Source organism: Falco peregrinus, chromosome 2, assembly GCF_023634155.1.
Source record: "Falco peregrinus isolate bFalPer1 chromosome 2, bFalPer1.pri, whole genome shotgun sequence".
In the NCBI taxonomy this organism is placed as follows: domain Eukaryota; kingdom Metazoa; phylum Chordata; class Aves; order Falconiformes; family Falconidae; genus Falco; species Falco peregrinus.
This window is the reverse complement of record NC_073722.1, coordinates 88,893,989-88,913,775: the sequence shown is the minus strand read 5'-3', so window position 1 is coordinate 88,913,775 and position 19,787 is coordinate 88,893,989. Positions and strand designations below refer to the sequence as shown.

The following is a 19,787-nucleotide window of genomic DNA, read 5'->3' as shown; positions in this document are numbered from 1 at the left end:
TTTTCAGCCGTTAGGAACTGGATTGCTCTGCTGCCACTGGAGCTGCTGCCTTGCCTCCTCTTACCACTGAGATCAAAAAGCAGTTTTGAGATCCAGTTTGGGAAAAGCAGATTGGAATGGAAGCACATGTCAATACCAAGAATTAATGTACCATTTTTAATTCTGATCCTGTAAACATTTATGTAAATATGGAATAATTTTACACTGGTAAATAATCCTATCAAACTGGATCAATAAAGTCACCTTGCAGGGTCAGAGCTGACGTTACAAAAGGAATTCCTCTGTTGTTCACTGTAACACAATTTTTTACACTTTGTTTCAATGTTGATGACAGTGGTGGAATATGAGGCCACATCATTTCGTTTGAGCTCCTACACAACCTAAACCAGACCATTTCACTCCACTATTTCTGCACCTCCTTGCATAAAAAAATCAAAATGATCAAGAAAATTTACATTTTATACAGACTGATCTTTTCTGACAAAACCTGTAAATCTTGTCACAAAAAACCCCAAACTTGTCTGAGCAGGATTATTTTCTGTCATCATGTTTACCAGTGTTAATTATATGTCTGTCTTCAGTATTTTTTAAAATTAATTATTCTTTTCTAGACCTTTGACTGGAATTCTCTGAATACTGACACAACATGAACATTCCCCTGGTTTTATGGAATTTCCCCACAATTCCCCATTTTTAAGGGAATTAGCAGCAGTTTTTCTGACCATTTATTTTTCTTGCATACAAATTACTGGGGCTTTGCAATTAAATGTAACATCTTGTTTCCTTCTAAATACGAATCATAAAAGCGTATCAAATGCTCTTCAGCATTATTAGCAGTTTTAATTTTAGTTTGTCTATCTACCAGTGGGATATTACCATCACAAGGATTTCCTTCGCTCTGATTATACAATGAGAAGTGATTATGCTTACCTCTATAACAGTGGTTTTTTTCCAGGTGACTTCACCTTCCCTCATCAATTACCTTGAAATGTGTAATTACTGGTTCCTATAGCTCAGCTGATGTACACAGCTCTCATTTTCAACAGTCATAACTGCCTCATGTCCTGATGTAGTTTTCTGGGCATTTAATATGCTTCTAAGTGAAAAAAAATCCTACTTTTCCTTCATAAAGTTGATGTTCTTCTAATGTACCGCTTTAAAATTCACCCATAGTTTGGACAAAACCCGACCTTCTGAAAAGTCAGGAAGCATGTGTTATCAGTAAGTTCTGTCTCTGTCCACACTGCTTTTAATTTGTTCACAAGTGGCTCTTTCCAAGCACCAGTACGTGTGCAAAGGGTGGCTTTGCTCGCAAGTAGCTCTCTCCAAACACCAGTGTGTGTGCAAATGGCGGCTTCGGCCTCGCCACCACCAGACCAGGCCGCTGCGGGCCCCCAGCTCCCCCGCGATACATTTTTCACAGCTCCCCAGGTCCGCCCTCAAAAGAAGCCACCGGCGCAGCCCAGCCCCCTCCCCCGGTCCCTGGGGAAGAGGCTGAGGCCGCCGGGCCGCGGCCAGCCGCAGGCCGGGCAGCGCGTCCCCTCCCTCAGCTCGGCCATGTTGAGGCGGGAAGAGCTGCAGGCCCGTCGCCACGGCAACAGCGGCACGCGCCCCTCCGCGAGGCGCGCCGGCCGCAGGGGTGGCGTCATGGCGGCGCGCCGGGCGAGGGCGGTGACGCGAAAGGGCTGCGCCGAGCGCGGGAGGGAGCCGCGCAGCCGGGAACCCCCGTTTCCGGTCCTCGTTCCGCAGCGCGGCCCGCCGGGAGGCACGGCATGGCCGGCCCGCACCTGCAGCAGCCCAGCTTCCTGCTGGTGGGTGGCAAGGGGCGGGCGGACACCGGGGAGGCGGCGCCGGGCCGGGGGGCGCAGCGCCCTGTTGCGTAGAGCTGGCGGCGCCCGGGCCCGCGGCAGCTCTGCCGGGTGCCCTGGACTTGCAGGGTGGGTGGGTGTAACTTCTCCCGTGTCAACGGCAATGCTGTGCCGGGGCAGCGGCGTAATTGGGGGATGTCTTACGTCGTGGCTGTAATGAGCCCTGCCCTGTCTGTTAGCGGTGACTGATTTCCCCTGTGGTGTGCGACAGGCCACGCTGAAGGCAGACTGTGTCAGCAAGCCATTTGTGCAGAGGTGCCACGACCTGGAGACCGTCATTGAGGAGTTCCCCGCCAAGGTGAGCCGTCACTGCCCGGCATCTCCCGACCCGTGCTAGCAGGGGCTGGATCAGAGTGTTTGCAGAGGCCCCTTCCAGCCCCAACCACTCTGTGATACAGTGACGCGTTTCAGGGCAGTTTGCTTTTTTCATCTTACTGTTTTCTTTGTTCCCATTTCTCTTATTGCAAAGTTTGAAGACCCCAGGTGAACCAGTGGGAATCCACTGTTTCCCTAGAGTTAAAAACGTTTTCTAGTCATTAAAAGATTGTTTCCATTGACTGCATTTCATTAATTCCTTTCAGCACCAATTTACAAGTGATGCTAGTTCTTAAAATGTGGCAAATAATTGCATGCAATGCTGATGAGTGTCACTGCAATTTTAGTAGGATCAGAAATAATGATAGATTTCCTGTAATTGCCATGTACATTCTTCCAAACAGAACCTGTGCCCAGTGATAACTGGGAAGCATAAATAGCTGGCAGACAGTATCCGTGCATCCTATTACATGCAGTAGAGACTGCTCAAGTGAGGAATTGTACACATTAATTATTTGGGTCTGTTTTCCCTAAAGGAACTACATGGTATCTTCCCATGGCTGGTGGAGAGCATTTTTGGCAGCCTGGATGGCATCATCATAGGCTGGAATCTTCGCTGTTTGCAAGGAAGAACAAATCCTACTGAATATTCTGTGGCTTTGGATTTCCTGGATCCCAGGTAAACTCATTCATTTCAGCACAGATTAAAAAATGTATGGTAAGCAAATAACCAGTGTTTGACCCTTTTCCATTATGTAAACATAAGTTCACAAAAAGTGAGAAGGTAGAGGGTACTTACCGGGGATTTTCTTTCTGATGCTTATTTGCAGTGGTCCGATGATGAAGCTGGTTTACAAACTCCAAGCAGAAGAGTACAGATACGATTTCCCAGTCTCGTATCTTCCAGTGAGTAACTGAAAAATTTGTAAGAACAGAATATGGCTGTTATTGCACCTATTGGAACTTTGTGTGCACTTTATATGTATGGTTCCATATAGGCCAAAGCATAGCTTCAGTGCTCCAAGTTTAGAGCCTACCTGTTTCTTTTTAAATGGTTGCTGGAGGAGGAGAGTTCCCAGCCATAAACTTTGAGGAGAGGTGGTTGTCAGCAGCTAGATATCTGTGTTGTTCAGCCAAGAAGGCTACATTGTGATTCCTATCATGTCCCCAGAGAAAGTAGTGTGCTTTTTCTTGACTCCCAGTAGCTGCAGGATTGGAAATAGTTTTCCAGGCTTGTTACAGAGCAGTGCCTTCCCTGGCTGCACTTTGTGCCTGTCTGTTTGAAGACTAACTGTTATCCTGGTTATGAAGTACGGCATTTCAAACAAAAATGTTTATCTGCTCAGTTGTTTCGCTGTGTTTCTTCTATTGCTACCTGCTACCTAGAAATTGATTCAGACAGTGCTACAGCCTTTAACAAAAGGAAACATCGTTAAGTATGTAGTAATTGCTGGTCCACAGCTCAGTTACCCTAGCAAAACCATCAGCCATACACCAGTTTTGTGCTTCTCCCACTCCCAACTGGAAAAGTGTTGGTGAAGGCTTTTTTTTTTTATTATTATTTTTTCTCCTTTTTTTTCCCCCTTGTACTGAATACTCATTTTCAGTGAGAAAGTTGGCAGTTACCTAAAGAATATGCATTTGCACAAGGAATTACTGCAATGCAGCAAAATCCCACTGAGCTGAATGTAGGTAGCACCCCAGAATGCTGGAATGCAACAGAACTTCACTATCTGAAACATACTCCACAAGTATGCTGAGTAGCCAGATTAATACAGATTAATATTTTGTTACTCTGTCTTTCAGGGCCCCGTGAAGGCTTCAATACAAGAGCAAGTCCTACCAGAATGCTCTTTATACCACAATAAAGTCCAGTTTCCTTCATCTGGTGGTTTAGGTTTGAATTTGGCTCTTAGTATCCTTTTAACAGCTGAACATTTAATTCCTTTTAAATATCTAAAACAGATATTACAGGCATTTCTGTTATATATTTATTATGTGTCTACAGTAAATCACAATCCTGCTGAAGAGTGAGCTGGTTAAAAATGTTTAGATTCCAATGAAAAATAAATTTGTCCTCTTCTCATAAACCCTTGTGGGGGGATTTCTGGCCTTATTCAAGTCAACAGCAATACTCCCAGTGATTACAGAGCCTGTATTTCACGATTTTTCTTTTCGTAACTGCTCATAGTTTATGTAATATGATAGAAAAAGGGCATGTTAACTTTGCAGCTAGTGTACTTGTTGAGAGCAGTGTAGCTGCAGCTGCACTGGTTTTAGTTTGAGATTAGTCAAATGTGCTAAGAAGAGTAATGCAAATGCACCTTGGCACATAGAGGAAACCTCACGCACCAGTGTTTGAGTCAGCTGAAACACAAGAAGTCAAAACTGAATGTGCTGCTAAGCTCCAGCAAGTTAATTGAGCACTGACAAAACAAAAATTCAATGTCTAGTCAGCATCCCAGATACCTAACCACTGTACCTGGTTGTTATTATCTCATCCTTGACTCTGTTGTTCCAGATCCATTTGAATATTACATGTTTTACTTTGCAATTAGTTTGATTACACAGAAGGTAAGTACCTTTTGTAATTTTTCCCTTAAAATATTATTACCCTTTCTTTTCAATGCTTTAAGAGCCTGCTGAAATGCTGTCCAGCTAAATAAACAGCGCTTTTATCTGTACTTTTAGAATTTGTTATCACCTTGGTTCAGTTGATGATATAAGACTAGGTAACAAACAAAATACCCACCTCAGGTATACCAGTAAGCAGCCTGTCCAACAACATGCCAGCACGGAGCAGGCAGTGATCCCAGATGGGTTTTCTGCCCCTCTCTCCAGTAAGGCTGTTTATATAGTCATAACCACGGCGTCATGCTATGGCATCTGCTTAGTTGGTTCCTCTTCCTGTTGTTCCCTGTTCTGTACAACATTGCGCTCTTCTCACACTGGGTTACATTCACTACTACATACTACAGCAACAGTTCTCTTACAGTTAGTTACTTTACCTTTGCTCCGAAGTGTCTGTGTTGTCAGTTCACCCTTTATAACTGCTGGGCTTCTGCTTATTTGTACTGAACAGGGCTGGCTGTGTAGCAGGCACTCCCTAGCAGTGTTTTAATCTAACAGTATATAACTCCAAGTACATCCTGTGTCTCTTTCAGAACTCACCCGTCACCCGCCATGTCAGCCCTTCCAACAGTGCTTATTTCATCTTGGTAGACACATACCTGAAGTGTTTCCTACCCACAGAAGGAAGTGTCCTTCCTCCACCTTCTTCAAATCCTGGGGGAGCCATCCCTTCCCCGACTCCCAGGTAATGACTACAGTGCCAGAGGCAAACTGTGGGAACAGTGCTTACAAAATACAGGTTGTTGGAATGAAATCTCTAACAAGTAGAAAACACCTCTGCTCTTTATGATCTGTATGTACTTATTATATAATTAAAGAATTTAAATAGATTTATGTTCATTTAATTTTACTATTTAATATTTGCATTTAATATTTTAAAATACTAATTTTAATAAAGGTTTCATTTGGAAGTCTGAAAGGTAGCTATTATTGGAGCAGAAAAGGCAGGTACAAGCAACAGAAATTCATCCATTCGGTAGCTCCCGTGGTGTTTTGTGCCCTGCAAGTGGAGTAGGACAGATGATGGTAGTTTTATCATCTTTAGACACATAAGGCATGTGGTAAAGATAGGACTGGTGATATAACCACTGTTACAAGGAAACTTTGCATTTTTCATTAATGTTGCTACAAAGCCAGACAACTTGTCAGTTGGTCATTTTATTTCAGTTCTGAGGTTACCATCCTTAATTATTTAATGCTGTCATTACCTGTTGTGCAGTTCTTTAAAATTGCTATGTCAGGACCGTGTCTATGGCTTTGTTGCAGATTGACAGTGCTCGTAGGTTTCTTCGTTGATAACTTCCTGATATAAAAAGCCAAAACGTATATTAGTAGTCAAATCATATGAGTGACTGCGTTTCAGGTGACTTTTTGCACAGTAATAGATCAAGCTATTTAGCCACAACTGGAAGGAGGGGGAGGATGGAAGATTTTTGACCACTTACTGAAGTTCTGTACGTCTGTGTGATAATGGCATAAAACCCAACTCACAAAGCTGAAGTGAAAATTCTCCAATACAAGCACCCAATCTTTTGTGCTTTATGATGGCTAAGTTGCGGAAGTCCATGTTTTCACAATTGGTTTTGCTACTTCAATTTATAAAATATTATCAATAATAAATTATCGATAAATATTAGTGATTTTATGCAAATTAAATAGCCATTATATTTTATATAACTGCATTTAAAATACATTTCAAATATCAATTTACATGGTCTGTTGAGCCTTAGTGTATACCTAGGAAGATACAGATCAGGTGAATTATGTATATAGAAGGCAGAGTGAAAGAAAAACAGAGTAGGAGAAAGTGAAAACCCATGCATTATTGAACATTACATGGGCTCTGTGTAAAGCTGGTTCCACACAGTATGAATAGTGATGTAGTGCTTGTTTATAGTTAAAGTGACTAGTAATTATAACACGTCGCAGAATTTTGAAATGTGTAATCAACTACGCAGTTCTACTTCTTAAAGACTGTTTTCCAGTTTATAAACTGGTAGTTAAAAGCAATTATATATTTCTCTGTACTGACTGTTACTGACTCCAGTATTTCCATTAATTTGTCTTTAAAGGTCTCCAGCAGTGCCTTTCACTTCCTATGGCATGCATCACACCAGCTTGCTGAAACGGCACATTGCCCATCAGCCTTCTGTGAATGCTGACCCAGCTTCCCAGGAGATCTGGAGATCAGAAACACTGCTTCAGGTAGGCTGGATTTAAGGAAGAGAACACCACACAACATTTCTTGGTGCTAACTGAGGAATCTTTTTAAACCAGAGATCTTATGCCATTTTGGTTTTGGAATTGAGCAGTGCAGCTGTTGTTTTCTGTTAGTGGAACAAAGAACCACTGTGAAACTGTTAAGCTGTAATTTTGAAAGGCACTTAATACCTTTTTTTTAGACTTCATATACAACAACTGATCTCAAGCATTTGAGCAATTTTTTCCAGAAAAGTTTCTAAATCTGATTTCTTTTTTTTTTTTTTTTTAATCTTACATCAATTCTATGCTCTAAGCAAAGGCTGACCTCAGAGAAAGTTGGTTCTGTTCACCATCAAGGGAAGGGAGAGGAGAACCTAGACTTAACAGTTGTTCTGAAACAGGTGTGAACAGTATGCCAACTCAGTCATTCGCATTGACATGATGATAACCTGAAATGTCTCTGAATAGGTTCCTGTCTATTTACAAGTACAGCTTAGTTTTCAATTTATATACTGTGGTCTTCCCTTATACCTAGCTTGTGACTGACAAGTCCTGGATTATTTCTATTTCCCTAGCTGAGAGAATATTTGTTTTGCAGATCTTTGTTGAAATGTGGCTACATCATTATTCACTGGAAATGTATCAGAAAATGCAGTCCCCTCATGTCAAGGTAATAGTTTGTACTTCATTCATGAGCATCACCTGATGGTTGACCTTATCTTGGGGTAAATCTCCTGTTCTGTGGATAATTTTTTTGGTGTATTGGTCCATAAGAAATAACATACCAGAGTATCTACATGAGTGTGTCAGAATTGCTAATGCAGTTATGAAGAATGTTGTGAATAAGTGTGTCACCCAGATGGGCCTTCATTGCAGAAGCTGTGTTGTTTTTGTTTTGTTCTTTGTAAAAGACAAGTTTGTGGGATGGTCACAACAATCTGAACACTAGTAATCAAACTACTAATGATGGGGAAGATGCCGCTATAAAATTATAGTGTTAAATCCTGCTGGGGCAACGTGGCTGCTAAAAATAACTTAAATTGATTTCCAGCAGTGATACCACAGCATCTGTTATTGAAATACCAATTAGTAATTTCTGAGATCTGTAACCATTTTTTAGCATAAATCCAAATTAAAAAAGGAAACCTTACCAAACTGTCCTTCAGTGTTAAATAAATAAGCCTTTTGTTGTTTTATATTCCAAAATATGCTTTTCACCATAATGGTGTCAGAAGCAGTTCTGTAGCTACTGCATTCAGAATATCTTAAAAGCTCTTGCTCGGATAATACACTGTTCTAAGCAGTTTGTGGTGGCCTGTTTCATAACAAACTACTGCATGTAAAAATTAAGTAAGTGTTATGGAGGCTAAGATCAAAGGCATTATAAATGTAAAGGGAATTTGAAGGAGAAAGTGTTGATCCTTTGAATTCCCTCTGGGTCACAGTGGGACTTTCATAGAAGGGAAAGGAAATATGAAAGCTACTCAGGATTTATTCCTGTGCGAAAAGGCAATATGAGAGTTGATTGACTGATAAATTCTGATCCTTTACTCCACAGGCTACAATAACATAGTTATATTTTGTGAGGGAAAAACATTGGAGAGCTGAAGTGTGATGGGGTTTGTCTCTTATTCTTAAAAGTTGAGGTCAAAATGCAAACTCGGTAATGTTACAAAGTCTCCACTTGGGACTCCCAGCAGCATGGCTGTGCACCTGTGATGGAAAGGCTTTGCTTTGGAGTACCTTTGGTCTGTCTGTCTGTCTGTCCAGTCTTTGTGCATCAAGCGCTGTGCTTAGGCCAGATATTAATGATTGCTTTAAACTTCTCTCCTCTGTTCACCCCTCTGTATTTCAGATGTTCTCTTCTAACACCTAGGGAGCAGCAGTTACAGACAATGAGTACCAATGTTATGGTGGAACAGGGCCTAGGTAGAGCTTAAAGTTCTCTGAAATCATCACCTCGGGATCTCCCACAAGGTGTGTTGAGGCACAGCTTGAGGCCATAACTCCCTGATGGCGTTCTAGTTTCATCTTTGATGGGAAGAAATCATGGGTGTATTGAAAAAGGAAGTCTTCACTCTTTGGGGGTTAGAACACCTGACCAGGGGACTGGAATGCCCCCTGACATCCCTAAATGGGTGAAGGATCCTGCCTGCAGGACCGAGGAAGGGTTCCAGATCAGGTGGGGACAGGATTGTTCATAAGCCTGTGATATTTAAACTAAGCTTTGTAGACTGGTCTCGGGGTGGGCTTAAGGTCTGCTTCATAGTTCCTCACATGAGGAAGCAGAATCTGCAGAAATGCAAGTTTTGTTTTAATATAAGGGTTAAAGGGCTTGACGGGAAACCTAAGGTCACCCTAAACCTTATTAGTTATGCAGGTTCAATTGATTCTGTTTAGCCTTCTGTGCCTTTGGAAGTAGGGGTTATTAGTGACCGTTCATCCCTGGATCTAGACGTGTTTGACCATCAGTCACTTGAAATGGCTACATACCTGTATTGGAAGGGGGATGAGGTTTCGCAGAACTTGCTCTTTCTTTGTCCAGCAGTCAGACTTGTTTGCTTTGATGGGCCAAGCCAGATCCCAGATATGTAACTTCCCTGTGAAGTTCCTCGAAGAATGATAGAGTTTCCTTAAACCTTGTTAATGTCATCACAGACTTCTCTTTACAAGTGGAAGGTGGTGGAATGGGAATGAATAGTAAATAGTTTCTTCTGAGAAGATTTACTACTTTTCTACTTTACCACTTTGAATTCTTTCTTGGTCTGGTGTGAACCTGAGGTTGACACTGTTTGCTATATGGAGTTTCACCGTTTCCCCCATTAATTCAACTCTTTTCCTATTCTTTTACATTGTCTATTTGCCTTTTCTTTCTTGGATGATCCAGAGCCCAAAGCGTGCAGCATCTTTCCTGTCCCCTTCTGCTGTAATCACAACGAACCCTTAACAAAAAGTTGTTTAAGTTTTATGTAATGCTTCCCAAGCTTCAATGCCAGGTGCCACAGACCCCAGCACTGCATGTGGAACACCCATTAGACTACAGTTTCTTGCTACTGATTCCTGTGATAGGGGAGTCGGTTACGAAGCAGATGATGTGTCTGAGCTGTTGGGGAGTTGCAGTAGCAATCCTACCACTCTAAGAGTGTAAGACCAAAAGATACCAAACTGGCACTAGACGAGGTTGGGTAGGGGCTGTTCAAAGACAGCAGAGGTGTGATCTGGAGAGTTAATTTAGATGCCTGACAGTAGTCATTGGGATCTGTGTAGTGTACATCTGTTGTTTTATGTTTTTTCATTAATTTCACACATTTGTGTCACTGTCACTACAGTATCCTCTTCACCATCACATTGTCAAAAACTACTCTTTACCTCATTCATCCAAGAAGGGATCTGGCTGAGGCTTGCAGAGACCTTAGTGTTAAGTCAAGATGCCTTTTGCACCAGCATATAATGTTGTGTGTTAGCTATGTCTTTTGCCTTTTTATACATGTGATGTTTCCCTAATAGTAAAAGATCTGTAGCTTTCCCAAATGGCCTTTAAGTAGAAAGAGAATACAGAGGATTTCTCAGAACTGGAAGCTTACTGGACAGGCTCACAGTGATTATAAAAAGCCAAACTTGTTTCCTTCCTGTTCTTTGGGAAGAAAAAAGTATCAATTTGAGCTTCTTCCCAGTACACAAACCCTGCTTCTCCAGCAGCACAGGAAGAAATTATAATTTTTCAAAATAGTATTTAAAAAGTTTGCAGAATATTGAATGCTTTTACTCTATTATTTAATAAAACACTGTAACAGTGTATAAATCCTCTCACTGCAGTTCAGTTAACTTCTGAAATCAGAAATTTATTTGGCAAAAGCTCCATAGCCCTTACCTCTGCTCTGAGGGTAGCACAGAGAACAGCTTCAGCCACTTACAATTATACTTTTTGGACACCTGCTCCCAGTTGTATTTCCAAGTTGATAAAGGGTATGAAATACTGTGGAATCAATCTACTGAACAGCAGAAAGAAGAGGATACTGTGGCTGCAGTTGTTATTGTGATATGTTGTCCCTGACTGTATTTTTGATGTTCATTTCCCTCCCCGCCCCCCCCCCCCCGCCCCCTTCTTCCTTGGGCTCATTCTCACTTTTTTTTTCTCTTGCTCTCTTCTCTCCTTTTTTCCCTCCCCCCCTTCCTTTTTGTTTCTGTTGTCTCAGCTGGAGGTTCTCCACTACCGACTCAGTATCTCCAGTAAACACCATGGTAGTCCTGCCCAATCCAGCTACCAGGCCCTCCACGCATACCAAGTATTACCATCTTTTCATTTTGTTTCCTTTATAAAAATCTTGTTCCATCATATAATCTGCGAAGTGTATTGGTGCTAGCTGTACAGCAGCTTTTTCTGCTAAGGTATGGTTTTACAACTTGATTGAGAGCAATGCATTGAGAGTTACTAAATTTTCAGTGAAAACAGATACTGAGAAGTATCAGCAAAGGTCATGGAGGAAGTAGTTAAAATCTAGTATATTATGAGAACTAATTGGGAATTCTAATTTTAGACTTGCATTCTTGTAATGCATTGTAGAAAGAGGCATATCAGCTATGCTGACATCTTTTGACACCAAAACTGGCTCCACTGATGGCAGATTTCTGCCCCTCACACACTTGTCATTTAAGCAAAACTTGCATGGAAGAGAAGATCAGAATTTGCATGGCTGTCACCTAAAATTAAGGTAGGTAACATCTAGGGTTTTTTAGTTGGTGAAATGTCACTGGACAGTACTAAATCTATAGTGGCAATGTGATCTTGACTATCCAGTTTTGCAGAAGCACACTTGTGGTACATTTGCAGATTGTTCAGGAAATGTGCATGCAAAAACATTCCTGTTGGAACAGATTGCTGATTCCTCTTTCCCTTCTCAAGCCCTTTATTCATTGGGTCTTCATTTTGGGAAAGGGGAGGGCTGAGCATATGTACTATAAAGCTTTTATTATACTATAAAGCTCTTTAGCACTACATGGAATTTTCCTGCTGTTTAATCCTTTTTTTTTATAAAGTGCTATGGTATCTCAAGGTACTGCTTAGCAAGGAAAACAGGAACTACTACTTGTCTTTAAATCTTTTTTACTATTAAGTTTATCTAATTACTGTGTTAAGAACGGCGTATATCCATCCTGTAAGCTAAAGTTTGAACAAAAACACTTCTGAGGAAAAATACTTTTTAAACCAGTGGTGTTCGTAATGTCCAAGCTAAGAGGTAATTTTGAGAATTGCTAAGCAGAAAAACTAGTAGGATCACCTGAAACAGTGTAGTAAAATAATGGTATGGGTTTTTTGTAAATTCAAAATGCACCTTTAAGGGGAGCCTAGCATTTTTTTTTAAAATTACACCCTTTAAAGGCTTATAGCAGAGTACTCAAATTCTCTTAATTGTTTTTGGAGATATTGATCTAAACTAGGACCAAGTAATTTCTTAGTTCTGCCCTCTATATATAAACTCTTCTCAGGACTGCAGAAAACGTGCTGACTTACCAGGAGCTGTCAAGAATACAAGCCAAGCCTTCATTAGAACTGGTAACAGGTTATCCTGTCCCCTAGCAGAGCCTCAGATCTGGCTGTACTACATGACTATATCTATCATCAAGCGTTGAATCTACTTCCTAGAATGAACTTTACAGTGTATTAAAAATCTTAAAGAGATTGTAAAAACACATCTGCTTTGCCTCACACATTGCAGAGAAAGGACACGCAAAGACACATACACAGAGGCCCCCCTCCCACCCCCAGTACTGGAAATACTGTTGAATTGATTTAAGAAGTGGAAGCTTTTTGTATAAAAATGCCTGTCAGTCTCCTAGAATCATATTCAGCGTCTTACCTCAGCATAGCTGCATTTGGCATCCTGGAAACATCTTGCAGCTATTGTCTAATATGCTCTTCCAGCATCTTCCATTATACTTGCACCTATAATTCGTTCCATGCACATTCTTCTCAACTTTTGAGAAACATGAGAGCTATAAGACTTAGAATACAAATGATCTCTTAAAATATGCCTTCAGTAGTGGATTGAGATTAGTTTACTACTCTTAAAACAGATTACAGTAGCAAAGGAGTTAGTGCTTTGACCCCAGATTCTGCAGCAGACCAGCTCTGAAGGTCTAGACCCAGAAGGACTAGCTTTTTTTTTTACCTCATTCATCTCCCTGCTATATCACAGACTCACTCATTTATTAATAACATCACTGTGGCTCACCACCACTCCTTGTGCTACTCCCACTCAGGCTACTTCTGCCCAGAATGATGCTAGAAGCAGGACTTGAAGCAGTTTTTATTCTTTTAGGATTATTCTTTCTTATAAGGCAGATGAGTACCAGCATAGGAAGGCCAGCCAAGCACATAAACAAAGGATCTGTTGTGCTGTCCACAGCAATGAACTTATAACCATAATGAAAGGCTGAATATTCTTTTCTTAGAAAGGGGTAAGTTGAAATCCACAGGTTATTCTGTTCTTTAATGCTAGCCTGAAGTTCAGTGCTTTAGAGTACTGTGGATACTTTTTCTTACAATCATTATTAAAAATATGCTAGTGTTTCTTAGTGAACTGATGGAAGATGGTTGCAGCTTGTCCTAAGGAGCCAGTTTGTATAAAATCAGATGGCACCAAACTACAGTGAAGAACCTAGGAGGATGACAGCATTTCTTGTATTTCAATTTCTGATTTGAGAATTACGATTTTTCTGAATTATCTCCTGGACATTTAGTGTGTGATACTCATTATCTTCCTGCCTTTTGCTTTGAATCTAGGAGTCATTTAAGCCTACTGAGGAGCACGTGCTAGTGGTAAGACTGCTTGTGAAACATCTGCATGCTTTCAGCAACAGCCTGAAACCAGAGCCTCTCTCCCCTTCAGCCCACTCCCACACAGCCAGCCCGCTAGAGGAGTTTAAAAGGTAGGTACCTGTGCAGTCTCTCTGAAACATAGAGAGGTTCTCCATAAAAAGAGGTTGAATTAGGTTGTTTTGATGGTTAAATACAGAAGTACATTATTAAAAGTATGTAAGAGCTAACAGATTATGTTTCTCACATCCACTAGTTGGGGGGGGCAGCCTCAGGAGGGGGGATGTCTTGCTATTACACTAGTCTGTATCCTGGTACAAGTCAGAGGAAAGAAAATGCTTCCACAGGTTTCTGGCCAAGGTTAGTAGACAATTTTATGCTTATGTATAGGAGCTGAAAAGCTGTGGCTCGAAGTGAAGGAACAAGTATGGGTCGGTCCTTTCTGTATTTTTATTTGTGGAAGCTTTTTGTTTTTAAAATCTGCTTCTGGTTTATGCATGTGACTGTCTTTGAATTTGTTTTCAGGGTTGTAATTCCTCGGTTTGTCCAGGAGAAACTTTATATATTTCTGCAACACTGTTTTGGCCACTGGCCTCTGGATGCCTCTTTCAGAGCAGTACGTACCTGGTTGTCTTTCTAAGTCTGTACTCAACAGAACTAGTAACTAGTTATTGCTGTTTAGCAGCTATTTCTTGGTCTTCAAATCTTTTTCTAGAGGGGTCAAGTTCTTTTTCTGTAACAGAAAATCTACATGTTATTGTAGAGTGCCAACTGGACACAAGAAGGAAGTTGAAAAGATCATGGTGAGAATTACTGTAGGTTGTTGGCTGATTTTTCTGACAGTGAAAATGGCTGTCGATTGAAAAGTAGTAGGTGTTACTCTCTTAAAACAGATACATTCTCATAGGTCCTAATTTCTTAGTATCTTACCTAATAAAACAGGTCATAAACAAAAGTAATGTGGTATTATTTTGCAGTGGATACTGCAAATATTACCTCCTGCAAGCAGGAAAAGAAATAGCAGGCCATGACTCTTGGTAATTAATGTAGGAATGTAAAAGTGCAGAATGTAACAGGCCAGACCTTCCTCACTGGACCTGTAGTTAGCTATATCACCGCGCCTGAGGTACACATGTAAGACAGACTGTCAGAAGAAATGTTTGCAGAGGCCAAGGCAAATCTATTCTTGGCTTCAGTGCAATCAGGACTCCACTGTGTTTCCTCAGAGTGGTGGGTACCTCTATGCAGCAGAGGAGAGCTGAACTTGTACTAATATAGCATCTTGTTTACTTCCTTCAACAGAGATTCAGTGAACACTATCATTTGAGTATTACAGAAAATCCAGACTGGCCCTAATGAACATGCACTTAAGTTTTTTCAGTTCTCTTTCAAAGATACTCAGATAACTAGAGAGAGCTTTATTACTAAAAACTTCTAGGTTTCATTAAGATAATATTCACTAGGTTTAAAAAAAATCAAACAAAAACCCGTGTCTTCCTTGCCAGAAAGTATTGGTATTCATGTGTTTGTGTGATTTTGCTTAGGTTCTTGAGATGTGGTTAAGTTACTTGCAGCCTTGGAGGTATGCTCCGGAAAAGCCACCACAAAGTGCTGAGCCCTTGCCTCGCAGCGTGTCGGAAAAATGGTAAGGAGGAAAGCAGCTGTGAGTTATATGAATCAGATATCAAGTTTATGCAGATCCTGAGTAAAACAGCAGGATTTCAAGAACCATCCTCCAACCTGAATTAGCTTCCTGTACAAGATTAAAGATGATTTCTTACAACACAAGCTTCTGTTTTGAGAGGAATAGTCTTTTGTCTCAATACAGATAGATAGACCATCTGTTCAGAGACAGTATAAAACATCCCCTTAATGACTTGTTTGGCAGAAGACAAAGTAACAATTATTTACATAGCTGTACTCACAAATTCCGTACTCACTTTGACAGGTCAACCTTCGTTCAAGAAAACCTACTCATGTATACTAAGCTGTTTGTAGGATTTCTGAACAGAGCTCTTCGAACTGACTTGGTCAGTCCAAAAAACGCTCTCATGGTGTTCCGAGTAGCCAAGGTCTTTGCTCAGCCCAATCTAGCTGAAATGATCCTGAAAGGTAAATGGATATTTTGACATTCTGTGCTGTCCTGTCTCAGTCTTTCTCCACAATGACTACAACCTTGCCTCAGAAGCACTGAGGTGGGTAGACTTACTCTCCCATGTTGCATGCTATTTTGCCACTCAGAAAAGTCTGCGTGTCTTCACTAATGTGTGTTGTATTGGTTTAGTATGTCTATAGTTCTTTTCTAACCACCATCATTTAGATTTCATTCCACAATTTTTCTTTAAAGAACACAATACTGGGCATTTACAATAAAGTCAGTTTTTCTTATGGGTCTTACTGGATTGTTTAACTCAGGATTAAAACTTCTTATCTATACTTAGCAAAACAGCTAGTTATGTATGCACTTCAGGATAATTAGGATACAGTAAATCTGGGAGAGGCAAGATTTGACAAGTATCTATGTCTGAAGTGTCATGATTCTCCACTGCCTTTGTTGAAAAAAAGTTCCAGGCTTAAAACGTTGTCTGTATGGTCTGCATTTAAATGCCCCCTGACATTTTCTGCTGTGAGCAGAGAGAATTAATTAAAAAAAGGTAATTAAGGCCTCCATCCCCCTAGAACTACCTGCCTATCTAGAAACAAGTTGCCCAGCAGCCTTAAGATGCTTTGTAGCTAGAGCTTCCCCAGGCAAAACCAGGAGTATTATGTAACCATCTTCACTACTCTTCTCAAATTCTAGGAGAACAGTTATTCCTGGAGCCTGAACTTGTTATTCCCCATCGTCAACACCGACTCTTTATGACCCCACCACTTGGTGGAAGCTTCTTCTCCTCATGGCCTCCAACTATTACAGATGCCTCGTTTAAGGTGAAGAGTCATGTTTACAGCCTAGAAGGACAGGACTTCCAGTATAAACAGATGTTTGGCACAGAAGTCAGGAATTTGGTGAGCAACACGTTTTTTGTCACCTGTCTTTCTACTTTGACAGATGTTTTCTTAGTGCTGAACATCTGTATTGGGAAAAGTTAAGAGTGGAAAACTTCACACCCTGTACTACTTACTGTATAATTAAGTGTGCTGATGGTGACTTCTGGAACTTGAGCGTTCTCAATCCAGCACAGCTGTAAAATCTGCTTGCTCTTTGCTAAATAAGTAGTTAACGTTAACAGCTTGCTGCCTTGGAGTAGTATATTGTATTTAGTCTCAAACATGCTTACTGTGAACTTCTGATTCACTGTATTGATTAGTACCCATCAGCAGGTCAGATAAAAATAGCAGGAGGGAAAACAGCGGTTGAAAACCTAAGAAGCACTCAAGTTTCTTAAATGCTTCATCAGCAAAGAACTACCTTTGCCCTATTGGAAATGGAACTAACAGTCTTGGCACAAAGTCCATGAAAGTTAAGGATGAATTTGCTGGGTTTGCTCTCACTGCCAGGTATTAAGGCACAGTTTTATCCATGTGTTTATGCATAGCAGTCCTTTACCTTTGTCCCACACAGTTAATCTTTTGTTTGTTTTAGGTGTTAAAACTGGCTCAGTTAATTTGGCAGGCACAGCAGACAGCAAAATCCATATCAGACCATTCTGCAGAGACAACGGCTAGCCAGTCCTTCTTTTCATGGTTTAGATTTACACCATCTGAGATGAATGGCTCCTACACAGGCAATGACCTTGATGAAATTGGGCAAGACAGCATCAAAAAAACAGATGAATATTTAGAGAAGGCACTGGAATACTTCTGCCAAATCTTTAAGGTATGTAATATCCAAGAATTTTTTCCCTATGTGGCAGTGTGAGCAAGAGTCAGGATTCCTCAAATGTACTTTGTGGGGTCAATAAAGACATTAGAGACCCTGCTAGCAAATTTTGTTGTAAATTTCTTCTAGGCTTGACTTTACCTGACCACTTCAAAACACTTTTCAATACAGATGGAACTAGATGCTCTGAATTTCTAAATACCAAGCCTGCTTTGTTTCAAGTGACTGTTCTTTTGCACTGTGTAGTTTATACCAAACTTGTCTCTTTACTTGTGCCTGTTATGTTTACAAACAGGTGAAGCATAGCTTAAATTTTAAAAACAGTCCAGTATCTTCTAAACGTGAAGAGCTATAAAAATACAACATTTAACTGCAGCTATAGATGAAAGGATGAACTACAAGTAGTCTGTTTCTTTGGTTAAACTTAAAAGAGTAATTTCTTTTGTCAGCCACACTCCCTTCATACAGAATTGAGAGATGACCACAGCTATTTGACAGCTCTCTAGGAGTAAGGGACATGTAAAACAGAATAGCACTCTTGGATTTTATGAGCACAGACAAATCTGGAGACTTTTATCTCCTTTCAGTGTTTAACTGAGGTGCTATTAAGCAGTTCTTGGTATCTGTGCTGGCTGTCAAAGGCTCCAGTGCTAGAGTTTGTGAAGAAATAAATGAAACAGAAGGAGACAGATAAAACACATGCTTTAGAACTGTGTTATTCTTGAGTAGCTGAATGAAGCTCAACTGACCCAGATGATGATGAACTGTGGGACAGCCCAAGACGAGAACGGAAAAAAACAGCCTCCAGACTGTATTGAAAGCGAGGATGGCCTCATTCTTACACCCCTTGGCAAGTACCAGGTGAGATTAGATTAGATTCCATATTGCTACATCAGATTGTTCTTAAAAAAAACAGTCCTTCTACAGCAAGAGAAATGCAACTTACAGGGGGCCAAGAGAAGTGCCTGTATAAAGCTATTTCAGATGGGAGCTACAACAGGTTTATTTTCCTGTTTCTAGATCATAAATGGCTTACGTAGATTTGACGTGCAGTATCAAGGAGATACTGAGCTTCAGCCTATCCGAAGCTATGAGAACGCAACTCTTGTCCGCCTCCTATTTCGATTATCCTCAGCGCTTAATGAAAGGGTAAGTAACAGCACTGCTTCTATGTATCTTCCATGGCAGATTTCTGTTCTTCACTGCACTTGCACATATATGACACTTTGTTCTTGCTCTATCTCCTTTATTGTGGTCTAGGTGGACACTTCCTAATAGTACCTGTAGTTCTGCTTTTCCTATGCAAAACATAGTAACATTTTAAACTTATTCTTTATGCTTGATGAACAATGAAGTATCATTCAGAATAAAAGTTTCTAAAACACAAAAAGCAAATCCTTTTCTTCCTATGGATACAAGGCAAGTCTGCATAAAGCAGTTCTGTTTAAAAGGACATTTTGATTTCCCCCGCTATCTCCTATAAATGAAGAAAACTTAAAGTAAGTTACTTTATGACGGTAGTTGCTGTAGAATACTAATGTTTAAATTTTTCTTACCTCAGTTTGCTGATCAGATGGATGTGCTTTGCTCCAGGGAGGATTTTCTTGGCAGACTTTGTCGCTATCATCTTACCAACCCCCACCTTACACACAAAATCAGGTACAGTCCTGTCGTGAAAGACAGAACAAGCCAGAACTGGGGACCAAGAATCAGTCTGAGGTTTCTGGCTAGCTACAGGACTCTCCTCTCTCTACTGATGATCTACTTTATTGCATCCTGGTTTTACATTGGGCCAGTGGGCTGCACGTTCATTATCCTGATTGGATATTTTCTTTATGCCGTAATAATGACTTTTTTCTTTGAAGGATGGAAACCACATGAACACTAATTTCCTTCGTTCGGCTTACACTTGTAAAAATAAATGTTTTAAGGACAAGCCTGGGATTCAGTGACTGAAATGTCTGAATTATCATATCAGATCTTCCACATATGATTTAATATTTTTTAATATTAAAGTCAATTGAGTTTTAAACAACGATGTGGTCTTGTGGAATGGAGATAATGTAAATTTTATTTTTATAAAAGTGTTCCTATAGAATCTAGTGAATGACTTATTTTTCGGGAGGGTAGGGAG

General features: G+C 40.5%; 1 protein-coding gene across 2 annotated transcripts; it reads left to right on the top strand.

The window, feature by feature from the left end:
• The first annotated feature begins 1,653 nt into the window (after positions 1 to 1,653).
• On the top strand, positions 1,654 to 19,689 carry SMPD4 (sphingomyelin phosphodiesterase 4). Of its 2 annotated transcripts, XM_055796792.1 has the most exons (19): positions 1,654 to 1,811; positions 2,080 to 2,166; positions 2,720 to 2,862; positions 3,014 to 3,089; positions 3,990 to 4,098; positions 4,705 to 4,757; positions 5,348 to 5,499; positions 6,887 to 7,019; positions 7,615 to 7,686; positions 11,213 to 11,302; positions 13,801 to 13,946; positions 14,359 to 14,449; positions 15,378 to 15,478; positions 15,782 to 15,945; positions 16,634 to 16,839; positions 17,417 to 17,650; positions 18,383 to 18,514; positions 18,674 to 18,802; positions 19,215 to 19,689. In XM_055796792.1, the coding sequence occupies exons 1-19, from the start codon at positions 1,773 to 1,775 to the stop codon at positions 19,539 to 19,541; spliced, it is 2,484 nt and encodes an 827-aa protein (XP_055652767.1). In that variant the 5' UTR covers positions 1,654 to 1,772; the 3' UTR covers positions 19,542 to 19,689. The 2 variants fall into 2 exon arrangements, with proteins under 2 accessions (XP_055652767.1, XP_055652768.1); XM_055796793.1 differs by lacking the exon at positions 11,213 to 11,302.
• Positions 19,690 to 19,787: the final 98 nt, after the last annotated feature.

What these genes read in the sequence shown, in the direction of transcription:
- SMPD4 (XM_055796792.1), top strand. Translation starts at nt 1,773, where the DNA reads ATGGCCGGCCCGCACCTGCAGCAGCCCAGCTTCCTGCTG. An exon ending in TTAGTTTGATTACACAGAAG is followed by an intron (nt 4,758 to 5,347) that starts GTAAGTACCTTT and finishes TGTCTCTTTCAG; the next exon opens with AACTCACCCGTCACCCGCCA. An exon ending in TGGATGCCTCTTTCAGAGCA is followed by an intron (nt 14,450 to 15,377) that starts GTACGTACCTGG and finishes GATTTTGCTTAG; the next exon opens with GTTCTTGAGATGTGGTTAAG.